General features: G+C 44.5%; 1 protein-coding gene across 5 annotated transcripts in view; it reads left to right on the top strand.

Annotated features, from left to right (window-relative positions):
- The first annotated feature begins 12,248 nt into the window (after positions 1 to 12,248).
- The window catches only part of brsk2a (BR serine/threonine kinase 2a), a 160,524-nt gene continuing 150,238 nt past the window's right edge, over positions 12,249 to 22,534 (top strand). For 2 of the 5 annotated variants that reach the window (XM_069528951.1, XM_069528952.1), the window contains exon 1: positions 12,249 to 12,655. In XM_069528951.1, coding sequence (XP_069385052.1) covers positions 12,562 to 12,655 — 94 coding nt within the window. In that variant the 5' untranslated portion in view covers positions 12,249 to 12,561. The remainder of the gene's footprint in view (positions 12,656 to 22,534) is intronic. The other 3 variants (XM_069528955.1, XM_069528957.1, XM_069528960.1) reach the window with 2 other exon arrangements.

Consider the following 22,534-nt stretch of genomic DNA (forward strand, 5'->3'; position numbering starts at 1 on the left):
GGATGAGTCTGCGCATCATCCTCTCTTTTTCCATCGAACGTCTTCATCACCACCTCCAGGTTTAATGGTCCCTGGTGGAGCAGTGATGTGGTATGAAGGCTGCTCTGGAGAACATGTGTCTATCGGCCCGTTTCTTCCATCCACATGTTTCAGGAGACACCGTCATGTTTAATTCCTACTTTCATATCACAACACTTTAATAATCCTGCTTTTATACAGTTGATACCCATTATAGCAGCTCAACAGCTTACATGTCGCAGGGAATTCCTAAAACATGACTCATGTACAAAAATGCAATAATAATAATCATAATATTAATAATGATAACAACAAAACAACACCAGCATAATAATTATAGCAATAATAATAGCAAAAACAACTATAATAATACAAATATACAGTTTTTCATATATGTTTCCTGTGTCATGATAGCTGCTGATGTAACATTCACACGTTGGGGTGTCAGCCTCTTATAAAAGGAAATACATGAATTGCATTTTGCTTGCGCCACCTGCTGTTCTATGTAAGTAATTACAACCCAGTTAAGGTTGTGACTCAACCAGCCGCTTGTGTTTCCTATCTGGAGTTAATCTGTCAGTCTGATTGAGCTGCTTCTACAGACAAGACACACAGACTTTGTACAACAGTTGCAACATAGGATTTCAGTTGTATTTATACATCTCTGTTCCTTGTTCCATGTTAAAATCAATGGTTTTGAATACTTGTACACGTGACAAATAAGAGTTCTTTAACAATATACTTATTTGACAGGAGGACATGGGTCACAAACCCGTCATGTAAAGAATAACAGATCACAAGAACACAAAAGTTCAGCTCAGACAAACAGAGACATACAGGAGGTCAAGTCCAGAGGGCCACAGAAGCAGCTGGAGTACAATGTCCCTGCAACCTTTAACAGAGAGGCTGTTATCACTTAGTCTCTGTGACCAAACATTTTCTAGCAGCAAAAGTAAGAATGTTATATAAATGTTATATAAAAGTACATTTTCTTGTTTTGTCAATTATCACTTGCAAAACACACAAACAAATCGAAGCAAAATAAAAAAACTTCATTGTTTTACATGATTATGTATGTTCTCCTCCTCTAACATCAGGTTTTCTTTGTTTATATAAATTTCTGTTTGCATGTGCATTTATTAACTACACTGGTGTAATGCATGAAACTCACCAGCAGGCGGTGCTATTATAAAGCCAGTGGAACAAACATCAGGCAAACTCTTCTTCACTTGCATTGTCACGTGGCCCCAAATGTTAATTTGCAGACTAGTTTCTGGTTGAGTAACATGAAATATACTACTGCTACTACTACAACTACTACTACTAATAATATATATTACTAATAATTAAGGTATATGATAATGAAACTGCTTTCCAAGGTCAACACAAAGCATGTTTTAAAGATTGCAAGAGGTGTAAATGATGAAAAACTTGCATTGACACATATGAACATAATAACAAAACATATATAGACATACATTCACATTAACACACAAACAGTGAAAACAGATACACAGTGAAACCATCAGCTCACACAACACAGGTTAAATACATCAGGTAAAAAAAAAAAAGACCTGGTCGTGGTTAGTCGATGGTTTCACTGAGTGGATCACTCATCAGTTCATATTACTGATGCTGCCGCCCCATGGTTCCACCGGGGTGAGTTCGTCAGGAGTCCATCAACTCATTTCAGTGGAGTAAAGCTGAAGAAAATGGGTTCTCTAAAACACGTCTCACAGTTTGGAGGTAGCGAACTGAAAAATCCATCCTTTCTCCACATCATCATTCTGCAGTGAATCAAAGGTATACAGCAAAATGATCCACTCAGAACCTCAGGCCGCTTCTCCTCACACGGCAGTCCCAACGCTCCAGTTAAAGCAACATCCAACACACGGGCCGTGGTTTGAAAAGTAATGAAATCATCAGTAAAATGTGTTAAGGTGCCTGTGTGTGTGTGTGTATGAGGATATTTGACGTTATAAAACACTGCTGGAGTCAGATGAAGCTGCTCTAGATGTCTGTGAAATCAAACTCCATCTCCCGCCGCTCAATGTCCTCAGTTTGCCTTCAGCGAAACTTCTCCTCTTTGCCACTTCTGCTTGTCCTTGCTGCTGAATTAGTGGTCGTCCTCATCCTCTCTGTACCGCTTCTTTCAACGGTCTCTGGAGTGTGTGCCAATTCAATCAGTGGAGGAAAAAAGAAAAGAAGAAACACAAGCTTTCTGTAGTGATGGCTTCCCCTCTCACACCACAGGGTCAGTTGCCAACATATTGTTATTGCACGGGGCATTGGGACCGAGCTGCGTCTGCTGCGGGTGATATCCCACCTGTCTCGGTCTGCAGCCTAATGGAGAGGAATCTAATCACCTCCTCCTCCTCCTCCTCCTCTTCCTCCTCCAGCCTCTGTTTAGAAACACAACTGAGGAACAAGGCTACACATCAATCATACACAGGATTCTCCAGGGAACGAGATCACTCCCACAACTGTTGTCAGAACAGCATCCAGCTCACTTTAACTCGGACACAGCCTGAACCACAAACCCGTGGATTTTATCTCATTTCTGGTGTTTCCTCTGTAATTCGTCCTCCCTTTGTCCCTCAACATGAATCAAAAATCTTATTCCTCTTCCCCCCTTTCATCCCACAGTCACTTCCTTCACATCTTCCCCCTCCCCTTCCTCTCTACCTGCTTCCTCTCTTTCCTTCCTCCTCACCAGTTTCTCTCCTTGCACACACCTTCTGCCTACAATTGATAACATCCCTGATGGAGCTCCTTTATTAGCCACCCACAGGCAGATTAACCAGAGCAATGATACACCAATCAGCTGCAATTATGCACTGATAAGCCCAGGGAGAGCTCTGCTGGATATGGGGAAAGGATGGTGGCGGTTGTGGAGTGATTGGGTGTGTTTTAGTGCATGATTAGAGGTTGTGTTTCTGTGCATGCATTTGCGTGTGTTTTACAACTGATTATATTTTGTTCTTTTGCCGCCTGCACTCTTAATTCCTTCATAGGTCATATTATTATAATCAGATGAGAAATCAGTCCTTGTCTCCTGGTTCTTGTCGGGGAGCTAATTGAAGCTATGATCAGACAAGCTGTAGCCTCATCAGTTATTATTGAAAATACAAGCGTGAGTGCAGAAAACAACATCTGAATAAACAGAGGTTTTGAATCCATATGGCGGAATCGTCACTCTCCCCGTGTTCTGCTATGATTAAAGATTATTATCTCATCATTACAGTATATTAAAGCGCCTCAGTTACAATGTTGGCACTTGTTGGTTTTTGGACGTCGCTGTTCAAACAGCAGCCTGGCGTTGTTATGGAGCAGCTAAGCGATGATGAAAATGAGTAAAAAGGCCAGAGTTCCCAGGCTGCAGGCGTTCACACACCAGCCAAGTCAGATTTCAAGAGCAGCTGTGTGGATTTAAACCACACACACACACACACACACATGCTGTTTTTGCACACACACATACATGTTTGCATGAACACAGAGACACAGAAGCAGGAGCTTCTTTTTAACAGCAGAGCAAAGACCCTGAAAGCTGTTTACTGCTGTGCAGCCTGGAAACCCACCAAACCTTCAATTCCAGATCTGCTTTGTACCAGCAAACTTGCCAAACAGAGTGTGTGTGTGTGTGTGTGTGTGTGTGTGTGTGTGTGTTTGTGTGTGTGGCTTCATCAGATTACACTCCACCCACCCCCTACCCCTCAGCTGGCTTTAGAGAAAGTGATCCTACCCTATCAAATCAAAGTAGACCAATATACTTTGCGTATTTCATTTGGCTCTCTCAAGTTTCCTGCGCAGCGGAATCTGATTAATTCTTGCAATTTCAGCATCAAAAAGCTGTGGTGTAATTTTGAAAACTGGCTCAGAGAAACAGTGTGCATGTGTGTGTGTGTGTGTGTGTGTGTGTGTGTGTGTGCCTGGAGTCCACTTTTCACCTTAGTCTCACTGAATATATATACGTCCCCTCCAACCTTGAGGTATCTCAGCCAAAGTTAATCCTGGACACAAAACGAAACAGACATTTGTCATTTCTTGGAGCATGAAATTAAATACATTTCCTTTGGCTCTCTCAGCTCTAATTATTTCACCGGATTTATGACAGTGTCACTATTATTTGCTCAGGGATAGTTTGTACACATGCATTGTGGCTGTAGCCTCATATTCTTTCACATGTCAGCAGAGAAGCTCTGCGGAGCCTCCGTCTCTCAGTCCAGTGACCTTAACAGCGGTGACTGATATGGGATGTGCATGTGCAGACATGGTCTTCTCAGTGCATGTGTGTGTGTGTGTGTGTGCATGGCAGCATGTGTTGGTGTGAATGGAGGGGTAAGGTTAATTGAAGTTGTTAGAGTGAAAATGATTCCCTCAGGGGGGACAAAGCAGGTGGAGGCGATGGGTGAGTTCAGCAGTGGGTGACAGAGGAGAGAGAGGGATGAGACGGAGGAGTAAAAAGGAAGAAGGGTGGGGGTCAAAGGGATTGCTCCTCAGCCTGATGCTCAGAGGCAGTGATACATGAGGACAGAGAAATGAAATGATTTATCTGAAGGTCAGGTGTGTCTGTCCTTCTCGTCCTGCGACCCCTCACCCATCGCTGCCTTCGTCTCTCCGATCACTTTTGTCTTCCTCTGCTTTTGTCCCCCCTCTGCCTAATATGAACAAATTGACTCTTTCATTTACACAATAACCTTTTCTAAACCAATCTGCATGACCCTCTCCTCTCCCTTCCTCGCACATCGTCCTCTGTCCCTCTATCTCTCGTTCTGTCTGGCCGTCTGTCCCCTCCTGTGGCCCCTCTCCTCCCATACTATAGCCTTCATTTCACAGATGACAGGTTGGCTGACTGTAATCCAACAGATGCTGGGGCGGGAAGACCTCACCAACTGTTTTAACTCCAATCAGCTTTTATTGCTCTCTGGAGGAACCCCTGTGCCAGCCTGACATTTCAGAAAGGAGGAGAGTGGAGGAAAAAAAGTGTAAAAGAGAATATAGGAGATGTATATTTAGATATATATATATATATAAATGTGTGTGTATGTGCATGTGTGACCGTGCGTGTTGGTTGAGGCAGGGGGCTGATGGGGAAAAAGGGTGACAGTCATTTCCCCCTGTGCCTGGCGTGAGGCCGAACCACTGGCTTCAATCAACTTAGACACGTATATGTGTGTGTGTGTGTGTGTGTGAGAGAGAGAGAGAGAGTGTCCGGCATCAGCAGGGATGGCGATGTCGCTGGTAATGCATCTGCCACTGTCGCTTGCTCTTGCCACCCCTGCATCGCCCACGTCTGTCGCCTCCCTCCTATTCTCCATCCATCTTCTCTCTCTCTCTCTCTATATCTCTCTCTCAGCACCCCACCTCCATTCTCCATCCTCAGTCTCCCTCCATTCGTCCCTCTGAGACAAAGACAAAGGACACTGCAGGTTACAGTGCGACTTTGAAGGTGTTCTGTTCAAACAAGGTGATGCTCTATAATGTTGAATTACTGTCATGTGAGAAGTGTCCACTCTAACCTGCTGTACGTCTCTAATCTCCCTAAATGTACAAATACTTTCTTATAAAATATAAAAGAGTATATAACCTTGTTTCCTTGAGATTATGGAGGTAGTTTGTAATCAAGAATCATATATTACAGGTCCTCTCTACGGAGGCCGCCATGTTTTTTAGTCCAAACTGGACAAACTAAACACATTTTGAGTTTTCATGACGGAAGGGGAGGGCGAGGCGAGGGGCATTCAGCTGCACCATGCAACTTCACCACTACATGTCACTGAATTCTACACACTGAACCTTTAAAACAGGTTAAATGACAGGAGCAGCTCTTTAAGACAATATTTGAGCTTTTCTGACCAATAACTGGAATTCACATTCTGTGTGTTGTACTTTCTTGAATGTTTGCTGTGGGTTTCAGGGTTGCACTGCCAGGCTGAGTCATATCCTGTAAACTCAAGGCTGTCACTGCCTGTCAACAACGTCCAGCTGCAGGGAAGCAATTGTTTCGGAGGTTTTTATGGTAGAACTGTGTAGGCATCTGTGTACTAGACATATCTGTGACTTGTTGCAGCACAAGATGAGAGGTTTATAGATCTGGTTTGCGCTGCTGGTCCTATTCCTCAATTGTGTCCACCCCAACACAGACACTACAGGTTTGACAAGTCCATCCTGCAGAGAGCCCACTGTAGGTTGTTGGATTCCTTTGCATCTCTCAGTGTTATTATAGCTCCGCTGCAGTCTCTGCATTGACTTTGTTTCTGAATAAAGTATGAACCTGCGTTGAATCTTGAAATGCTTGATACAACTGTAATGAACAACACTGGAAGACCTCACTGCAACTTTCATCTTCTTGATTTCTCTGTGGAGAATATTTTGCCTCTCAGCAATTATAAGACTGTTTCAATACCAAAAAGAGCATTTCACTTGTATGTTGTATCTGCAAACGAGGGATCACATATCTTCTGATATCTCCTTCACCAAATAGATTTATTTTTGAGAGTGAGTGTCCAGATATTCCCCCTCAAGCTGGACACACATATGAACATGGTGAACATAAGGAATATGATTAAGATGACGGTAAATGTTTGTCCATGTGGCTTGGGAAATGGATCGTGCACTACAATGTGCGTGATACATGATGTGCCATATGTTTTTACTTTCAGCTTGACCCTTAAGATTGTGTAGCTACAGCGCACATAGAGGGGCTGGAAAGGCTCGAGCGAATGACATTGCCAGAAGCAGATTTAGAAATTGGCTAGAGAGGAAAGCTTGCTTTGTGTGTGTGTGTTTGTGTGTGTGTGTGTGTGTGTGTGTGGGTGAGTCATTTTCAAGGGCACACACTCTACAATAGGGAGAGGTCACCTGTGTAGTCAGCCTCACATGCAACTACTCTTGATAGTGAGTAAATGGGTATCAGAATCAGAATCAGAATCGCTTTTATTGCCAGGTATGTGAACACACACGAGGAATTTGACTCCGGGTTTTCTTTGTTCTCTTAGTAAAACAGTTTAAATAAAAACAACAAACAAACAGAGATGAACAAGGACAAAAGACAATAACAAAAGCTATGTACATGTACAAAAAAGCTAAGTATTGGCAAATACTTAAAGCTTTTAGTATTGCTGTTCTCTTGTCTGGACAGGAATCTAAAGGATGCATGTGAGGTCTATATGAGCACGGCTGCAGGTTAAATGGTGAGAGTGTGAAACAATGATTAATTTTAGTTGCATAAGTTGCATGGGTAGGATAATCACTTCTGCAGAACAAGCCTGGGGGAAATAAAAAGCCATGGTGACAATACATAATAAATACTGTAAAAGATGCTGAATGAAGATTAAACCAGGGAGGAAGAGCCGTTATATTCTCAAGCTCTATATGTTTTATTTCTCTAAACTCAAAGTGATGGTGAGCGACAGAGACAGTAGGGACCATGAGCGAACGACTAATGAATTTATCACAGCCAAATGTAGTTGTTTTAGTCAATCACCCCACGCTGCCATTAAACGTCCCTGTGATTAGTGAGGCGCTCACATTCAACCTAATTATCCAACGGCGTTGTCAACCCTCCACTTTATTACCAACAGTTTGCTTCTTATACTGCAATTATGTTCTTTGCGATGGCAAAAAGCCATGATTAAAGAGGAAACACTTGCTTTGTGTGTGTGTCTGTGAGTGTGCACTTGTTTGTAAGTGTTTAGGCATCTGCGTGAATGGATGTTTGGATGAAAATTAACAATCTTGTTTTTCTTATGCCCACCTCATTAGTTGCAGCTCCACTGTCCTACCCCCTCTCTCTCTCTGTGTGTGTGTGTGTGTGTGTGTGTGTTAAGAGGTTAAATGTATTTTCAGGCCTGGTTGAAATGATTTTTTTTTCTCTGCAGATAAAGGAAACTATTGACCAGCCCAAAACTCACAAAATGAGCAATCCACCTTAATTCTACAGCATATTTAGCTGCTAATAGAGACGTTCAGGACTCGAAGGCTGCGGCTCCACAGAGAAGAAAAACTGGGTCAGATGACTGTGGTTGTGATTTCATGCTGTCGGTAGAAAGACGTGACTCTCTTGCTCTGCTGAAATCTATTCTAATGACATTTTGATAAAATGTCGTATTGTTATAATATATAATTGTAATTCCAGTGTATTATTTGGGCATTAGTAAAGTCCCCTGTGATGAGGTGAGGGGTTGTGGGAGTGAAAAAATATGGTTTTTTTTTAACCAGCAGGGGGCAGTGGAGCTGCAGCTGTGTGTGTGTGTGTGTGTGTGTGTGTGTGTGTGTGTGTGTGTGTGTGTGTGTGTGTGTGTGTGTGTGTGTGTGTGTGTGTGTCTGTGTGTATTCCCTCATGGGCATGTTAGTGTACCACCAGCACACTGTAGTGGCATTTTATAAATGAACACCAACTGACTGCTGATCACGGTGCATGAACATTCTGTATGGTGGAACATATGTGTGTGTGTTTGAGTGCGACTGTGATCCCACTAATTTGCATACAGAAGTGGTGAGGGCTCGAGTGTGCCACACTCCAAGGTCCTCCTGCAGACCCGGAGACGTGCACAAGTGTCCTCCAGCGTCTGGATAATTATGAGGCTTCATCTCCATGTACATTTGACTTTACGTCACATTTCTGCTCTGTGCATACAACAACCCAGCTTGTGTTCAGAGCTACGTCTCAGTTCAGAGTATGAATTTAATTACTGTTTCACTTTGGGATGCACTTTTTATTTCTTTGGGAATAGCTCGGCACACAAATACTTGCATTCACTCACTGCTGCCTTCACAAGAACCTACATGTGAAGGATGGGAATGAGAGCCATGATATCTGTTACATGTTGACAGTAGCCTGTCACATGGATCCTATTGTTTCCCTTGGGTGTGCCTTTCTTGACACCCCACCTCTTTTGTGTGCGTTATGGGAGTGTGAGCTATCTATGTTCTGAGAAACAGCATCTCCTGAACATTATATTAAACATAATATACCATCACTGATGCCTTTCTCATCTCTTTTTTAGTTTGCATGCTGCACTCAAGTCAAAACGCCAAAAAGGACTCTCATATTTGTCAGGCCAGAGGTCTGGCTGTACCGAAATCCACCTTCACTGCCCTTGTGTTCACTCCCTTGCTCTCTAGTTCTCTAAATGTTTGCAGATGAACACTAATAGTCTCCTCTGTATGTGGATGACACACTAATTAATCAAGCACACCATGCTGGCCAAACCAGAAACAGGCCAACAGCTTCCTGTCCGCAGCTAGCTGGCAGTAATCAGTTTGTTCAACCCTGAAGGGCTGTGAGTTCACATGTATGCGTTTGTGTGTGTGTGTGTGTTGCTGTTGTTCCTGGGTGGAAACACTGTCGTACTACAAGAGTGTGAATTTATGTGTGTGCCAGTGTGCGGTTGTGTGTGTGTGTGCACATATTTAGTGTAAGGTAGTGTTAACAGTCCCCCTGTTGAATGGGTCGGACTGTGGTACAAAGCTATTCATTATATGGTGCTATGGTGGATATATTATGCAGCCTGGGCTCCCTCTAATGTCCAGAGGTTATTGGACTCCAGCCACACATTAAATACGTTCTACTTTTTGATGAACTACTCCCTCTATCTCTCCCCACCTCTGTTTTGTTCCTCTGCCTCACCTCATCTTTCATCACATCTCTCTCAAAGCAAACAGATCTGATGAAAAATAAACTTTCCATTAAAGACATCTGGGTTGCGTACACTCTATCCAGTGACATGATTGAATTTCAAACATTACAGCATTGTTTGGTTTGATCAAGTTGTTTGGGAAAGAGAGTATTAATATGTAAATCCTGTGGAGTGTTACAGCCTGCGATTGCGGCAGATTGCTGTTTAGCTGGTGGTAAATTTGTGTTATCTACAGTAACACAACACTTTGATGACTCTTGCCTCGCTGAATATTTGGAAAGCGAGACACCGTTTTGAATTTTGCTCGCCCTCTTGCAGCTTGGTGCGTCAGTGGGGTTGAATTCACACATTCACATGTTCACACAAGCTCAAACACAAACTAAGACGACTCCTCATTAATTTTTTTGCAGGCACCAGGGAGAGAGGGATGCAGACGGAGAAGAAGCAGGGGAAGGATTGATGGGACGCAGGGTGGCACGGGCAAGGTGATTAAAAACTGGAGCTACAGATGTTTCTGGAACACTTCAAAGTGACGCTCCTGTCACTGCCAGAGCTGGGCATGATGCATTATTGAGATGGTGCCCACCTGGCAGCGCGCGCTGACATCACATGCCCGGTCCACCTGGCACCGCGCGGTCACGTGGGCGACACTTGGGGTCACGCCTCCCTCCTGCTCTCACCCAGCTCCCAGCATGATGAAGGGCATCATGGGAAACGACACACATGCTCAACACGGACCTCAAAGACGCCAAACTGGGGCATGTGCCGGTTTGTAAACTTCATGAATGGAAAGTGAGCAGAGAGGAAATGTTCTCATGAAGGATCGCAATGCATTTCCTTTATTACTTTGCTATACTGAGCTGCTATGTGTAAATATTTCTCTCCTACGTACAGGATTTATGCCTTAAATAGAATTTCACTTCCACACTCTGCTTGTAAGTGCCTCTTTAAATTTACAACACGGCACATTTGTGTAATCTTTAAGCAATATTGTGTTTTGTCTTATGCGCCAAGGGAAGATGAATGGAAACTAGATGATGCACTAAAGCAAATTAATTTCTTATGAAATAAATTATTGAAATGCAATGACGATAATTGTGTAGTGTGTGTATTATTGGACATATTAACATAAAAGCTGAGATGTTTTTGGCTTTGGTGCAGCTCACGGCGTGATGCAATTCTTTCTGCTTAATATTTCAGCAGCCCCCACTTTAAACTTACAAGGAATATTTAGAGGTCACAAAGTGTGTTTGTGAGCGTGCACGAACAAGTGTGTGTGTTTCTCCCGCATGTGTCCCCTGACACCTGTACTCTCTAAGGGTGTGAGGAACAGACAGAGGCCAGAGCCACAGTCACAGGTCTCAGACCAGTGGGGTGTGAAATGAATCAGAAGGCCAACACACTCTCCCCTTGCTACACACACACACACACACACACACCATCACTGTATTGTGTGTGTGTGTTGGAGAGAGGTAAGATGGGAGAGTACTGAAAAAGGACGAAGTAAAAAAGAAATAAGAGCGGGCAGAGACAATAATCGCCAACACTGTGGTTCCTGACCGCAATAACAGCCCCTCAGTAAATAAATTCAGTATAAATATTTATGAACGCTGGAACACTTTCTGGTGAGAGATGGTATTCGGCGTAATGGTGGTTTAGCTTCAATGGCTCAGTTTATGCATGGACTTTCACACTGGAAGGCTGTTTTCACAGGGAGAAAGTTTCTCTGTGTTCACTTTAAATCTGAGTTTAACGCACAAGACGAGTTGCTGATATCACAAGTCTGGAAGCCAATCACGGTCCAGTATGCAGCTGGCCAAGCAGAGCAGACCAGGGGTGCGTTCAAATAATCTCCTCTCCAAACCACGATTCCTCGACCCCGATGGAATATGTCAAGAGGTCAAGGAAAGATTTGAAGCCATAAGGAGTGAGGAGAAGGAAACCCACAGTGCAGAATTATTTTTTTGTGAGCATCCCATAATCAGGAGCTCAGATAAATGTTTGTGGATCCTGTCACAAGAATAAAACAGTCGTTCATTTTATCGTATACATATGTGGCTGTGTCCAGGTGCAACTATGATGCTGGGTCACTTTACACATTGTGGAAAGACTTTTTCTCATATACTCCGGTGTTTCCAACGAACACATCAGTAAAAATCACAGTATTTACAACATTTACTGGAAGAAGCAGTTTGTAACATTTGTACATATGATATGAAAATATCTGATAGAGATGACAAATGAACTGAGGAGTTATTGTCAGTAAAACCTTAATTAAAAAATAACGCGCCTGACTGTGAGCCTAATATGTCTCCATTCATTCCAATGACTGTATATATATGTATATTTGTTATTTGTCTTGTTTATTCTCTGTAATCTGCACATTTGCTTCTACTACAACAAACTAAACTCTCTCTTGGGAATAATAAAGACAACAAAGATGTAAAGTGTTAAACTCACAATCACAACCTGCAACAAGGCTGCACGAAGGGGCTGTCCGGCCCTCTGATTGGCTGTATCCGCTGTCCATCACCCCCTCTCTCTCCCTCCCTCTCCTCCCCCCTCTCCCCCTGACGGCTCGGCAGCACCTCCCACAGACGCACAGCGGCGGCGCAGCTTCCACCGACAATGATATTCCAGGCACTTGCGGCTCGTCTGCAGCGGTAGGAGCGAAGGAGGCGAGAAAAAGAGAGAGGAGCTTCACCTCCTCGAGCTGCGAGTGAGGCAGGGACGCAAAAAAAAAAAAGAAAGAAGAAGAGAGACACAGAGAGAGGTGAAAGAGAAGAAGGCTGTGGAGTAACAACCAAGAAAGACAAGAAAAGAGAGAGAAGACGGCAGCGGCTCGGAGGAGGAGTGTTTAATTGTCTGCGCTAAAGTGTTTTTTACGCACACATTCGACATGTCATCGTCCGGCAAAGACAACAGCGGTGCCCAACACGCCAATTACGTGGGACCTTACCGTTTGGAGAAGACGCTGGGGAAGGGACAGACAGGTGAGTTGGGACAGATCCCCGCATGCACCTTTTTTTTTATTTTAAATTTGAATTGCATGGTTTGTGTTTGCGGGGAGCCAGTTGTGTCTTGTTGGGTGTCTGCAGGTGATGGATTAAACTCACCCGCCATGTCACCAGCACCTGTCCACGGATTGGTTTTTTTTGGGAGGGTTGCTTTGAGGAGTGGAAGGATTTAGGTGATGTTGGCTGTGCGTCGGCGTTTGAATGTGTGTGTGTGTGCGTGTGTGTTTGCGGGAGCGGAGCAGCGTGGAAACCGTCCGGCAACACAAACGATGACAGTGTGATGTCCTGTAAAAATGAACTTTCTTTTAGTGCCCTGGCTGCCTGGCTTTGTGCGTGTGCTTGTGCGTAAATGTGTGCGTCCTGTGATTGGAGCACAACGCCGTTAATCCCGATTTGCCTGATACATTGATCTATTCTTAGTCCGCAGGCAGGCAGGCAGGCAGGGAAGGGAGCAGGCAGGCAGGCGTTTTCTCCTATAGGCTCTGGCTGCAATACGTGGGTTTCCTCCAATATAGAGTAGAGGGTCCCACCTTGACAGATTACACCAGGAGCAGGGGAGTAGGAGCCTCACTGATCTATATTCATGCACCCCAGGGGGAGGCAATTGCTGGGCTTCCTTGAGCAAGAAGCACATGCTTCATCTCAGCACAAGCAGCAGTGACACTGCAGTTTGTTAAAGTTAATCATGAATGTGCCATTCATGATTAAAAAGGTGTCGTTCAGTCCATCATATTTAAATACAATAGTAAGTGATGCATGCATGTATGTTGGCTTGTTTGTGCAGGAGCAGCCCGTGCACTGTTGTCAGCATTGTACAGTGAGAATCCTCTGCGGTCAAGTACATGCAGCCAGTGTGAGCCATGTGAGAGAGGCAGGCACAGCCCAGTGTGTAGGCAGAGATGGCAGGAGAGATGCTTTGTAAGCCCACCGCCCTTTCAGAGAGAGAAAAAGAGACTTTTCCTCTTCTCTTCCTGCACGTCTGTGGAGATTTTCCTCCCATCTGCTGTCGAAAACGGCTACAAATGGCGTAACTTCCCCATATACCTGCTCCAGCTGGTCATGCCGAGCAGCCGTGTGTTCGTGTAAATGTTTGTGCACATGCTTTCTGGAAATAGCCTCCCAGGTCACTTCATTCACTGGTCATTAACAAGAGTCTTGATCTTTACAGGACATTTTGAAGTGGGTTTCCCACCAGAAATCAAATTCCAGAACATGTTCCATCCATGGGCATTGAGTTCAGTGTCCCTTGTCTGCAGTGTGATGACAGTAGGGTGACCTCACATTGAGAATTCATGCTGAAAGCTTTGTTGCCTTTGTTTTTTTTTGTTGTTGAGCAGATTAACAAAAATGTAGTATTTATTTAGCCAGACTCCCTTTCTCCTACAGCTCATATTTAATCGTTTGTGTTTACAGGAGGATCTTTCGCTCACAGCCAGACTTTCAGATGGCTCTCAGGAGTGTCTAATGGTTGTTTATGGTGGTGTAGAGCTGGCAGTATAGTCTGCTGGGTACAGACGTTTAATGACGTGGTGTCGCTGAGCTCATCCGTGGCTCAGGATGTATTTATCTGAGTGTTGAGGCATTTTTCTTGCTACCCTGAGATGTCAGACACACGGAGGAAAGCTACGAGTCCACGTGGCTCATAACTTGTGTCCTTGGCCCTCACCTGCCAGGTAATTTAATCAGGAGAATTTTAACTGAGTTACAGGAAGATGGAAGATCATAATTAAATACCACATTCATTTGGGCCTGGTTCTTAAATTACATTTTCATGTTTCAAATGTGCAGCGACGGCAGTGCATGCGTGTTGAGTACTGGTTACTGGCGTCTGTGTAGCTGACTCATGCCAAACCTATTCAGATTAATGACAGTGCATAATATCCCATTTGCCCATTAACCATTCGTTAATCTGTCAGATCTCAGTCCCAGGAAGGGGGTTGGTTTGGCAACTACCCTGAGTGCCCAATGGTCCCGTCACAGTCGAGAGTGGCAGCCGGGCTCGTCCAGTGGGCTAAGTCCCGCGTGTTCTTTCCCAGGCTGTGGTTGGCCGGTATTATTAGATGGGAGAAAGCGGAAGGCCTCTGGTTGATCTGGCTGCCCTGTTCAGTAGAGTGGTGCTGTTCCATGTTCATTAAGTGATTAGGCCTTTTCCTGACACACACACACACACACACACACACACACACACACATGGCCGCCACAGTGGTTCTGGTTTGGCTTCCTGATTTAATCCCCTACACAGCCAAAGTCCCCTCGGCTCTCACTCACGCACTCACGTGGCCCAAAGGTAGGATGGGCTGGCCCACACCAGCTTAGCAACTTAGCACCTCCAAGCTATGGTTCAAGTAGAGTTGCACAGGCCGCATGGGACAGGCCACAGTTTTCCTAGAACCACCACACGTGCATAGTTTAAAAAGAAGGTTGTAGCACATTATCACTTCCCCAAAGGAGGCTATGTCTTCATGTGAATTTCTATCTTTTAGATAGCAGTTCGCAAAAATGACTCACCCGATTTCCATGAAATTTCATGGGGATGTGGGGGACCACCCATGGAAGAGCCCATTCAATTTTGGTGCAGATCCAGTGAATATTTTCCCCTTTCTCTAACATGAGGTGATGAGGGTGTTTGTTAAAAGTCATTTCTCAGAGAATAATTCATGGATCTTGATGGAAAAAAATCAGGCAGGTTTAACGAGCCTGATATGTTCAGTCAGGATCTGAATTGAAATGTGGTTCCATCAGAGGACTGTTGGGCCTTGGCGGAGGTATACATTCTGAGTGCTATTCCAGTTAAATGTATTACTCTTACTCCAAATACAAGAGTGTAGTGTATTCTATGTACAGTATATTATGGACTTGCCTGTCAGTCTTCGACACCCCCATATTTCTCTCCACTTGCTTTCCTTCAGCTTTATTGCTTTCTCTCTGGTTTCTTCAGACTATGTGAGCAATCCCGTCTTTGTCAGCTGTGCATTGGGGCTTGATGGGGTCTATAGATATGGAGTGTCGGCATGGCTGGCTACTGATTGCGGCCGAAGCCACAGAAGCATGGCGGCCATTTACCAAGCCAAAGACAGTTATTGTGCTTAGGTGCGTGGCGGAACCTGGCCGGGGCACCTGAGTCTCAGCATTTTCCTCGTACCTCTTGCACTGTCATTTTAAAAATGATCAATCAGCACCTTTTCCTATCAAACACTGAGTTGCGCTGCCTGTTGGGTTGTATAATGTTCTGTATTTGCTTCCGTTCAATGTTACGATGCTACAGTAAGTGAGGTAACATTTGTCTCTATCAGCACCAGGGTTTGTAGGTAGAATCAAACTCTTTGAGTTTCAGAATCTCGAAGCTTTGTTTGACAAAGCTGAATATTGTGGATTTGTGTTTTCACCAGCGCACCGACTTAAGACGGGCTGAATCGCTACTCTGTTCCACTAATGCTTCGGAAAACACTTTCATGCTTCGCCTTTACTTTGTTCCTGTAGGCTGTTTATTAGTGGAATAGAGGCCTATTGTCTGGAAGAGATTGACTGCTAATCCACTGTAAGTCGCTGTTTTTTTGCGAGACTTGGATATTGACAAGCGACCAGTTGGAGGCTGATGTGTTGGCTCCTTGATTCTTTGATTGATGTTAAGAGTGAAATCATCTGTGCTTCAGGGGCTTTATATTGACCGTTCATCTGACAAAAAGCTGCCTGTGATTTCACGTCTTTGCTCGCTCTTTCTCTATTTAGTTCTCCTTCTTTCCGTCTATCTGCTGGAGAGTTCTTGTTCTCATGCTCCCCAGGCTTACAGGGCATTTCAGCCAGAATCTCGCTATTCTCTGTGTTTCCATGTCAGCGAAGGGCTGGCCAGATTGTAACTCTCAGCGTGTGTTCCTCTGATGCAACATGAGGTTGTGTTGGTTTCCGTGTTTTAGGGAGTGAAAGAAAAGCTCTCATTTTGTTTTTATTTTCATTTACACATGCGCAAATTATCTCCACCGGTGTCTGGTAAATTGTACGTTAACGTAAAACCATTAATTTGATGTTGATTGATAGCTGGTGTGCTGGGGACGGTTGATTCGGATCAATGGGCACTCCCAAAGATTTCCTGTCTGGTGGAGGAGATCCATACTGTTTCACAGCACATGATATTCCTGATGATGACAAGTGAAGAAGGAATGCTCAGTCGATGCTGTCAATGAAAAACCACTTGGCAAATCCTTAGAAACTAAATGAGTGTGTGTGTTTGTGTGAATGGACCAGGTGCTCAAACTCTGGGTGACCCATAGTCTGTGTCCTATTAACATAATCTTGAAACTAGCGTCGAGCTCAAACACAGGTGTCCATCTCCCATGTTGCCAGCTTCGACCTAAAATTGTTGAGTTATTGATGGAAATAAATGAACGGGTTACGGCGATCGACCCCGGGTTGAAATGGGCCCTTTCAGACATTCAGGTCGGAGGAACGTCGTTGCTCCCAGCTGTGCAACAGCCCTGTGTCAGCGGGCTGGAGGAGAGCTGGAGAGCAGGAAGCCAAGGCTTGCATGGTCTCAGCTGTTGGACTGTGGCAAACGCCCAAGCCCCTCTCCCTCAGCCCTGACATGTGTCCTAAATGATGGGAGGCTGGTGTGCAAGTGTGTCTGTGTGTCAGCTGATAAGTAATGTTGTCTAGTTGGGTGCTTGTGTGGATGTATGCTTTCCCAAATGTGTGTTTAGGCTCAGGCTACATCCATATTACCACTTTGAGAATGAAAGAAATAATTGTCCGCATGAGAGTTTTGGCTAAGTATCATTTTTATTCCCCGTCCTTATTAAGGAACTTGAAAATGCAAGTGAATGCTCTCGCACACTCGGCATGTGCCTTCGTAAACATGAAGACATGGATGTGCTGCTGTACAAAGCAGATATGTGGTTGTTAGTTTCAGGCAAACATTCAGTGTCTTCGTCATCATTTCTAGACATCGGCCTTTCTGCCCGTCCAGACTCAAATGCTGCACCAGAGTTTTCTAACTTGTGTAGCAGAGTTGATGCACTTTCAAATGAAAACCTTTTAGTGTCGATGTAGCCTCTGTTCCATCAGCGGCAATTTCTTGGCCTGAAACTTTTCCAAACGGAACCAAGACTTGGCCTCTAGTCTTTCCACTTGTCTGTGACTTTGGCTGATGATGATGGTCTCTGTCATTCACTGCACTTTTCCTCTGATCCACCTCGCTCTATCTCCCTCCCTCCTCCGTCCCCCTTCCGTCCCCCTTCCCCTGGCCGAGTCAAGATTCATACGGGGACTCAGCCATGTGGTAAATCAGACAAGACCTCGGTGGAATTGCATCGATTGGGAGAAATGTATGTAGCCAATGATTTTCAGAGATTAATGATGAGGAAAGAGGTGGAGAACTGGAGAGTGGGGAGGAGAGAGACGGATGAAGTCAAGGAGAAGAAGGAGGAGCAGAGGAAGAAGGAAAAAAGAAAAAGCCTTGAACTGAGACGGCATGAAGTGGTCGTGAATGTTCGGACTGCGGTGGAGGTTATTAATTAAGGCAAAGTATTGATCACTCTCTTCATTATACTTCTCCTCCTCCCTGGTTTTTATCTCTCTATTGCTGACCCCAAGAGGAGGAGAGGGTTCAATCTTTAGATGGAAGGTCAGTGAATCAGCGAACGGCTGCTGGAACTGTCTCTGTGGGCAATCATGAATGAGTGTGTCTATTTATGTGTGTGTTGTTTTGGGACAGGCCCCATTACATCCTATTTGGGTTTTATCCGAACTCGGCGCATCCACTGTCACTGTTTCTCTGCCACGTTATAGAGGGTGGAGAATCAGGTTAGAGCATTATGGTCCATTTTCTCTCAGTTATACCAAGAGTACACACACATCCATGCACATACAAACAAGGTTTCACCCCCTCACTCTGTCCGTGTCTTCCTGTGTCTCTCTGAGGTCGCCGGCCCCGCTCGGCTGCAGGGTGTCACGTAATGTGTTATCGCCTCGTGCCATTGAGAATTTCACGGCGCTAGTTTTCCCCGTGGAGAGAGAAACTCCGAAACACACCATTTCTCTTCTCACCGGTGCATCAAATTGTTACACTTATATACGACTCCACACTGTTTTCTTCAATAAAAAAATATGTGTGGTGTGTTTTTTGTTTTTTTTTGCCTCTAGACATCTCTGTAACCACCAGCCCGAGTCCCTGTGCACTTTTGATGCTGCTCCTCAGTCATTTAGTCAGTCGCAAAGGTCTCTCTCTCTCTCTCTCTCTCTCTCTCTCTCTCAACATGGCGTATTTAGGACGTACAGTGTATCTAACATTTGCACATGTCTGTGATAGAGAACATATTTCTCTCTCTCTCCTCTCTCACCCGGCTCAGATTAACTCTTGCTGAGCCGCCTGTCTGGCTCTGACTGTGAGAACGCCGGTTTGGTTGCCAAGGTTGGTTGTCTGGTTGTCATGGTTTCCTTGCTTCTTGCTGGTTCCCAGTCTGCTCTTATGAAGAAAGAAAGGGGGATGCTCTCTCCCTCTCTCTCCGTCTCTCTTGCTCGCTCACTCTCTCTGTGGCTCTCTTTTCTCCTCCCCTCTCACTCTCTCTCCAGCCCTTTAAGTGGCTGCAATCTGAAGTTAGCATCACAACAGGCAGCAGAATCCTCTGTGGCCTCTCCACGCGTGCCTCCAAGTTTGTCCTTATCCAACTTATTTCCCGTAGTGTGCATTGTCTCTAGATGTGACTGTGGAAATGAGTATGTGAATGACTGCGTGTTTTCACATGTGTGTTGCCTGTGCATGCTTGTGCGTGTGCTCAGACATACGGTCGTGGATCAGACAGGCTCGTCCTGCTCTGTGCTCTTGTGCTGTGTTCCCATTTAAATCTGGGAGATTAGCACATGTGGGGAGCCTCGGCTTTAGTTGCTGTCAGCTCAGCTTGCCTTGGCAGGCTGTCCTCAGATCAGGGGGTGAAGCTCTGCACTCATCCCGCCATTGCTGTGTGTCCTGCTGTACCTTATCCATTAACAAATAGGTGGGTGGGCCGGTGACCTTGAGTTTGGTACAGTTCTCTAACTGCTGCAGCACACTTCTACAATTCACACGTCTCTCATTGCTCTGCTTTACTTTATAATATCTATCTTTTTCATCACAAAATCATCTACAGGTTCCAAAAAAAGTATTAAATCTTATTAATTTGGTATTTACTCTGTTGTGTTGGTTAAATGTGCCATAAAATATGCCTGCTTGACTAATAGTAATGGATTTAATGAATGTTCTTGTTTCAGCTTGTAATAGTTATATGTGGATTTGTTGACCTTCACTGAAATTAAATATTCATAAATACTCCTGAATATATTCAGTAAAAGTGCACTGAATCAGTAAATCAGGTATAAATATAATTAAAATATATAAAATATTAAAGCTTAAACTTCTGTGGTTTTGTATCAAAGTAAAGAGCTTGCTTTAATTTACATATTAATCAGAACTTGTGATGTGTGGCTATTGAGGAAATATAAGTTTGCTTGAAAAGTTAAAGCCACTGAAGTCAGTTTGAATACAGTGACTGATTGAATATTAAATGACACGAAACAGACCTGCTGGCTTCTCCCCTCGGACTGTTTTCCAAGGAAAAGTACATGAATGAAAACGCGCTCTCATTTACTGCATGCAGCCCGTCCCAGGGGGCAGCGACGGGGTAATTGTGATGCATTCAGAGTTTTTGCTGCCGCTCTGTTGTCAGCTCTTTAGGCTATGAAGCACGATGTCGCCCATGCCTGAAACACCTGAGATGTGGCCTGGCATGTGAAGCGAAGCAGACAGGCCTCACTGAGATTAGGTTAGATGAGCATGACTGGTCACAAATCAACAACCTGCGCTGGCCGCTCGTCTCTGTGGCTCTGACTTCTCACACTTGGCCGGACTAAAGAGAATCAGCATCAAGGAGTGTGTTATTCACGGAGAAGGTGCGGAGGGCCGGTTCGGTTTGCTGTTCTGATAACGTTCTTGCCAGTTTATGATACCCCCCCCCCCCCCCCCCCACCTGGATCACTGGTGTAATTGATTCAGTGGTCCGGCCAAGACGAACTGTTTCTTCTCTTTTCCAGAGTTGCCACTGCATCAGAGAATGGTTCAGTGCTTTGAGTCGGCTGCCAGTTCAAATCCACTGTCGTGACTCTGTATCGGGATGAAATCAGATCACATGCAGGCAGATGTCAAACTCGATGCGGCGAGTCCAGTTTGAGTCTTTGTGTTTTTCCCGTTCGGCCTTTCCTCCAAATCTCTAGCGCTGTTTTGGTTTGTCAAAGTTTTTTTTAGCATAAAACTTTTCATGCAGCCATTATTTTCTCTCATTGGGATTGTGCCCTTATAGGCCGGTGGTGAAACAATCAGCATTCAGCTCTGTATCAGGGCGTAACCTCTCGTAAAATAATGGCAGACGATTTAAACATCAGAAGATCGGGTGTTATACTCATAATGTATGCTGCATCACCGATGCATTTCCATTTTACTGCTTTACTCTGTCTGTACGTCCTCGTGTGAACCAATCAGGAAATTGGTTAGAAGTTTAATAAAACGTACTAACTAAGACTCACTGTTTGTTTTGGACTGATACATAAATACTTTCTATCTTCACTGCTAACGAAAGACTTTATATCCACTGATTGTCCAAAAGTACATTTAACCACTTTTCTAGAGGAGTCATGTTTTTCAGGTCATCTGCGAGTCCATCGCACGTTCATGAACACGACTTGTGAGAAATGCTGTGAGGGAATTTTTTTCAAATGTGGTACGAAGTTGGAGGCCAATTTAACAATCTGAGAAATTATGCTGAATAACTCATATTGAATTAAGTCTTCACTACCTGCAGTAAGAGTCTGGACAGACATTAAAACTGCAGATAGTTTCTATCTTTGTCTCTCTCCCTCTGGCTTCCTTTTTTTTTTAACACTCTCTCCTGTCTAATGGAACAGTTGATGGAGTGATGAAGGGAAAGAGCAGTGAATTAGAGGCGGGTTTCATCTCTTTATCCCAGAATGTGTTTTTAAATTTTTTTTATTCATAACTAAAAGCTGCTTATTCCTGAGGCAGCTTCTGATGTTGCTGCTGCGGTGTGTAGTTTTGCGCTGTGTCTGTGTGTGTGTGTTTGTGTGTGTGTGTGTGTGTTTGTGTGCTTGCCGGAGTGCAAGTGTTTGAGTGTGCGCTGCATGCTCCAGCGTCTGAGAGCTGTAACTCATGGACCACAGATGAACATGAGAGAGACGGAGAGGAGGGAGGCCGGGCTCTCAAAAGGAGACAGTTTCTGAGCGAGAAACTGAGTCACAGCAGTAAAGCATCTCTCAGGGTCAGTGCCTCTATTGTCATTCAAATCAGACAAACACACACTCGCACACAGGAATGTGCTGTGTGCAGCACAGGAGTGGATGACTTTTAGTTTCTACAGGAATCCCACATCTCGCTCTGACTGCAGCAGAGCTCTGACGTCACCACAGGAGGAGATGCAGCCACAGCAGGACAGATTGCTCTCAGTAAGAAGCCCGAGGACACACAAACACACACTTCCCCGTGCCTTAAGGACATTTCGGAAGCTTTTTCCCCTGCTCTTCGATCTTGTCCTCTGTTTAACCTCACAAGAGTTTACCTGCCAGTTCTGGCACTTTTCAAAGTATTTCATACACTCTGCATATAGAGAACTGTATTCATGAATTTGATGACTTGCAGTGGCCTCAGTGCTTTGATGTGAGGAGTCAGTAGCCATAGCAACACAGGGACACAGCTTCACGAGCCGGTTCACATGTTGCGGGTACGAGAGTGCGGCTGTAGCTTCAGTACGTTGTTATTTTGGTTGATCAGCTGTGTTTGCTGTCCTCGTCCTCGTCTTGATTTATTATAGTTTGTGTAAT

The sequence above is a fragment of the Paralichthys olivaceus genome, chromosome 7, assembly GCF_024713975.1.
Source record: "Paralichthys olivaceus isolate ysfri-2021 chromosome 7, ASM2471397v2, whole genome shotgun sequence".
Taxonomy (NCBI): Eukaryota; Metazoa; Chordata; class Actinopteri; order Pleuronectiformes; family Paralichthyidae; genus Paralichthys; species Paralichthys olivaceus.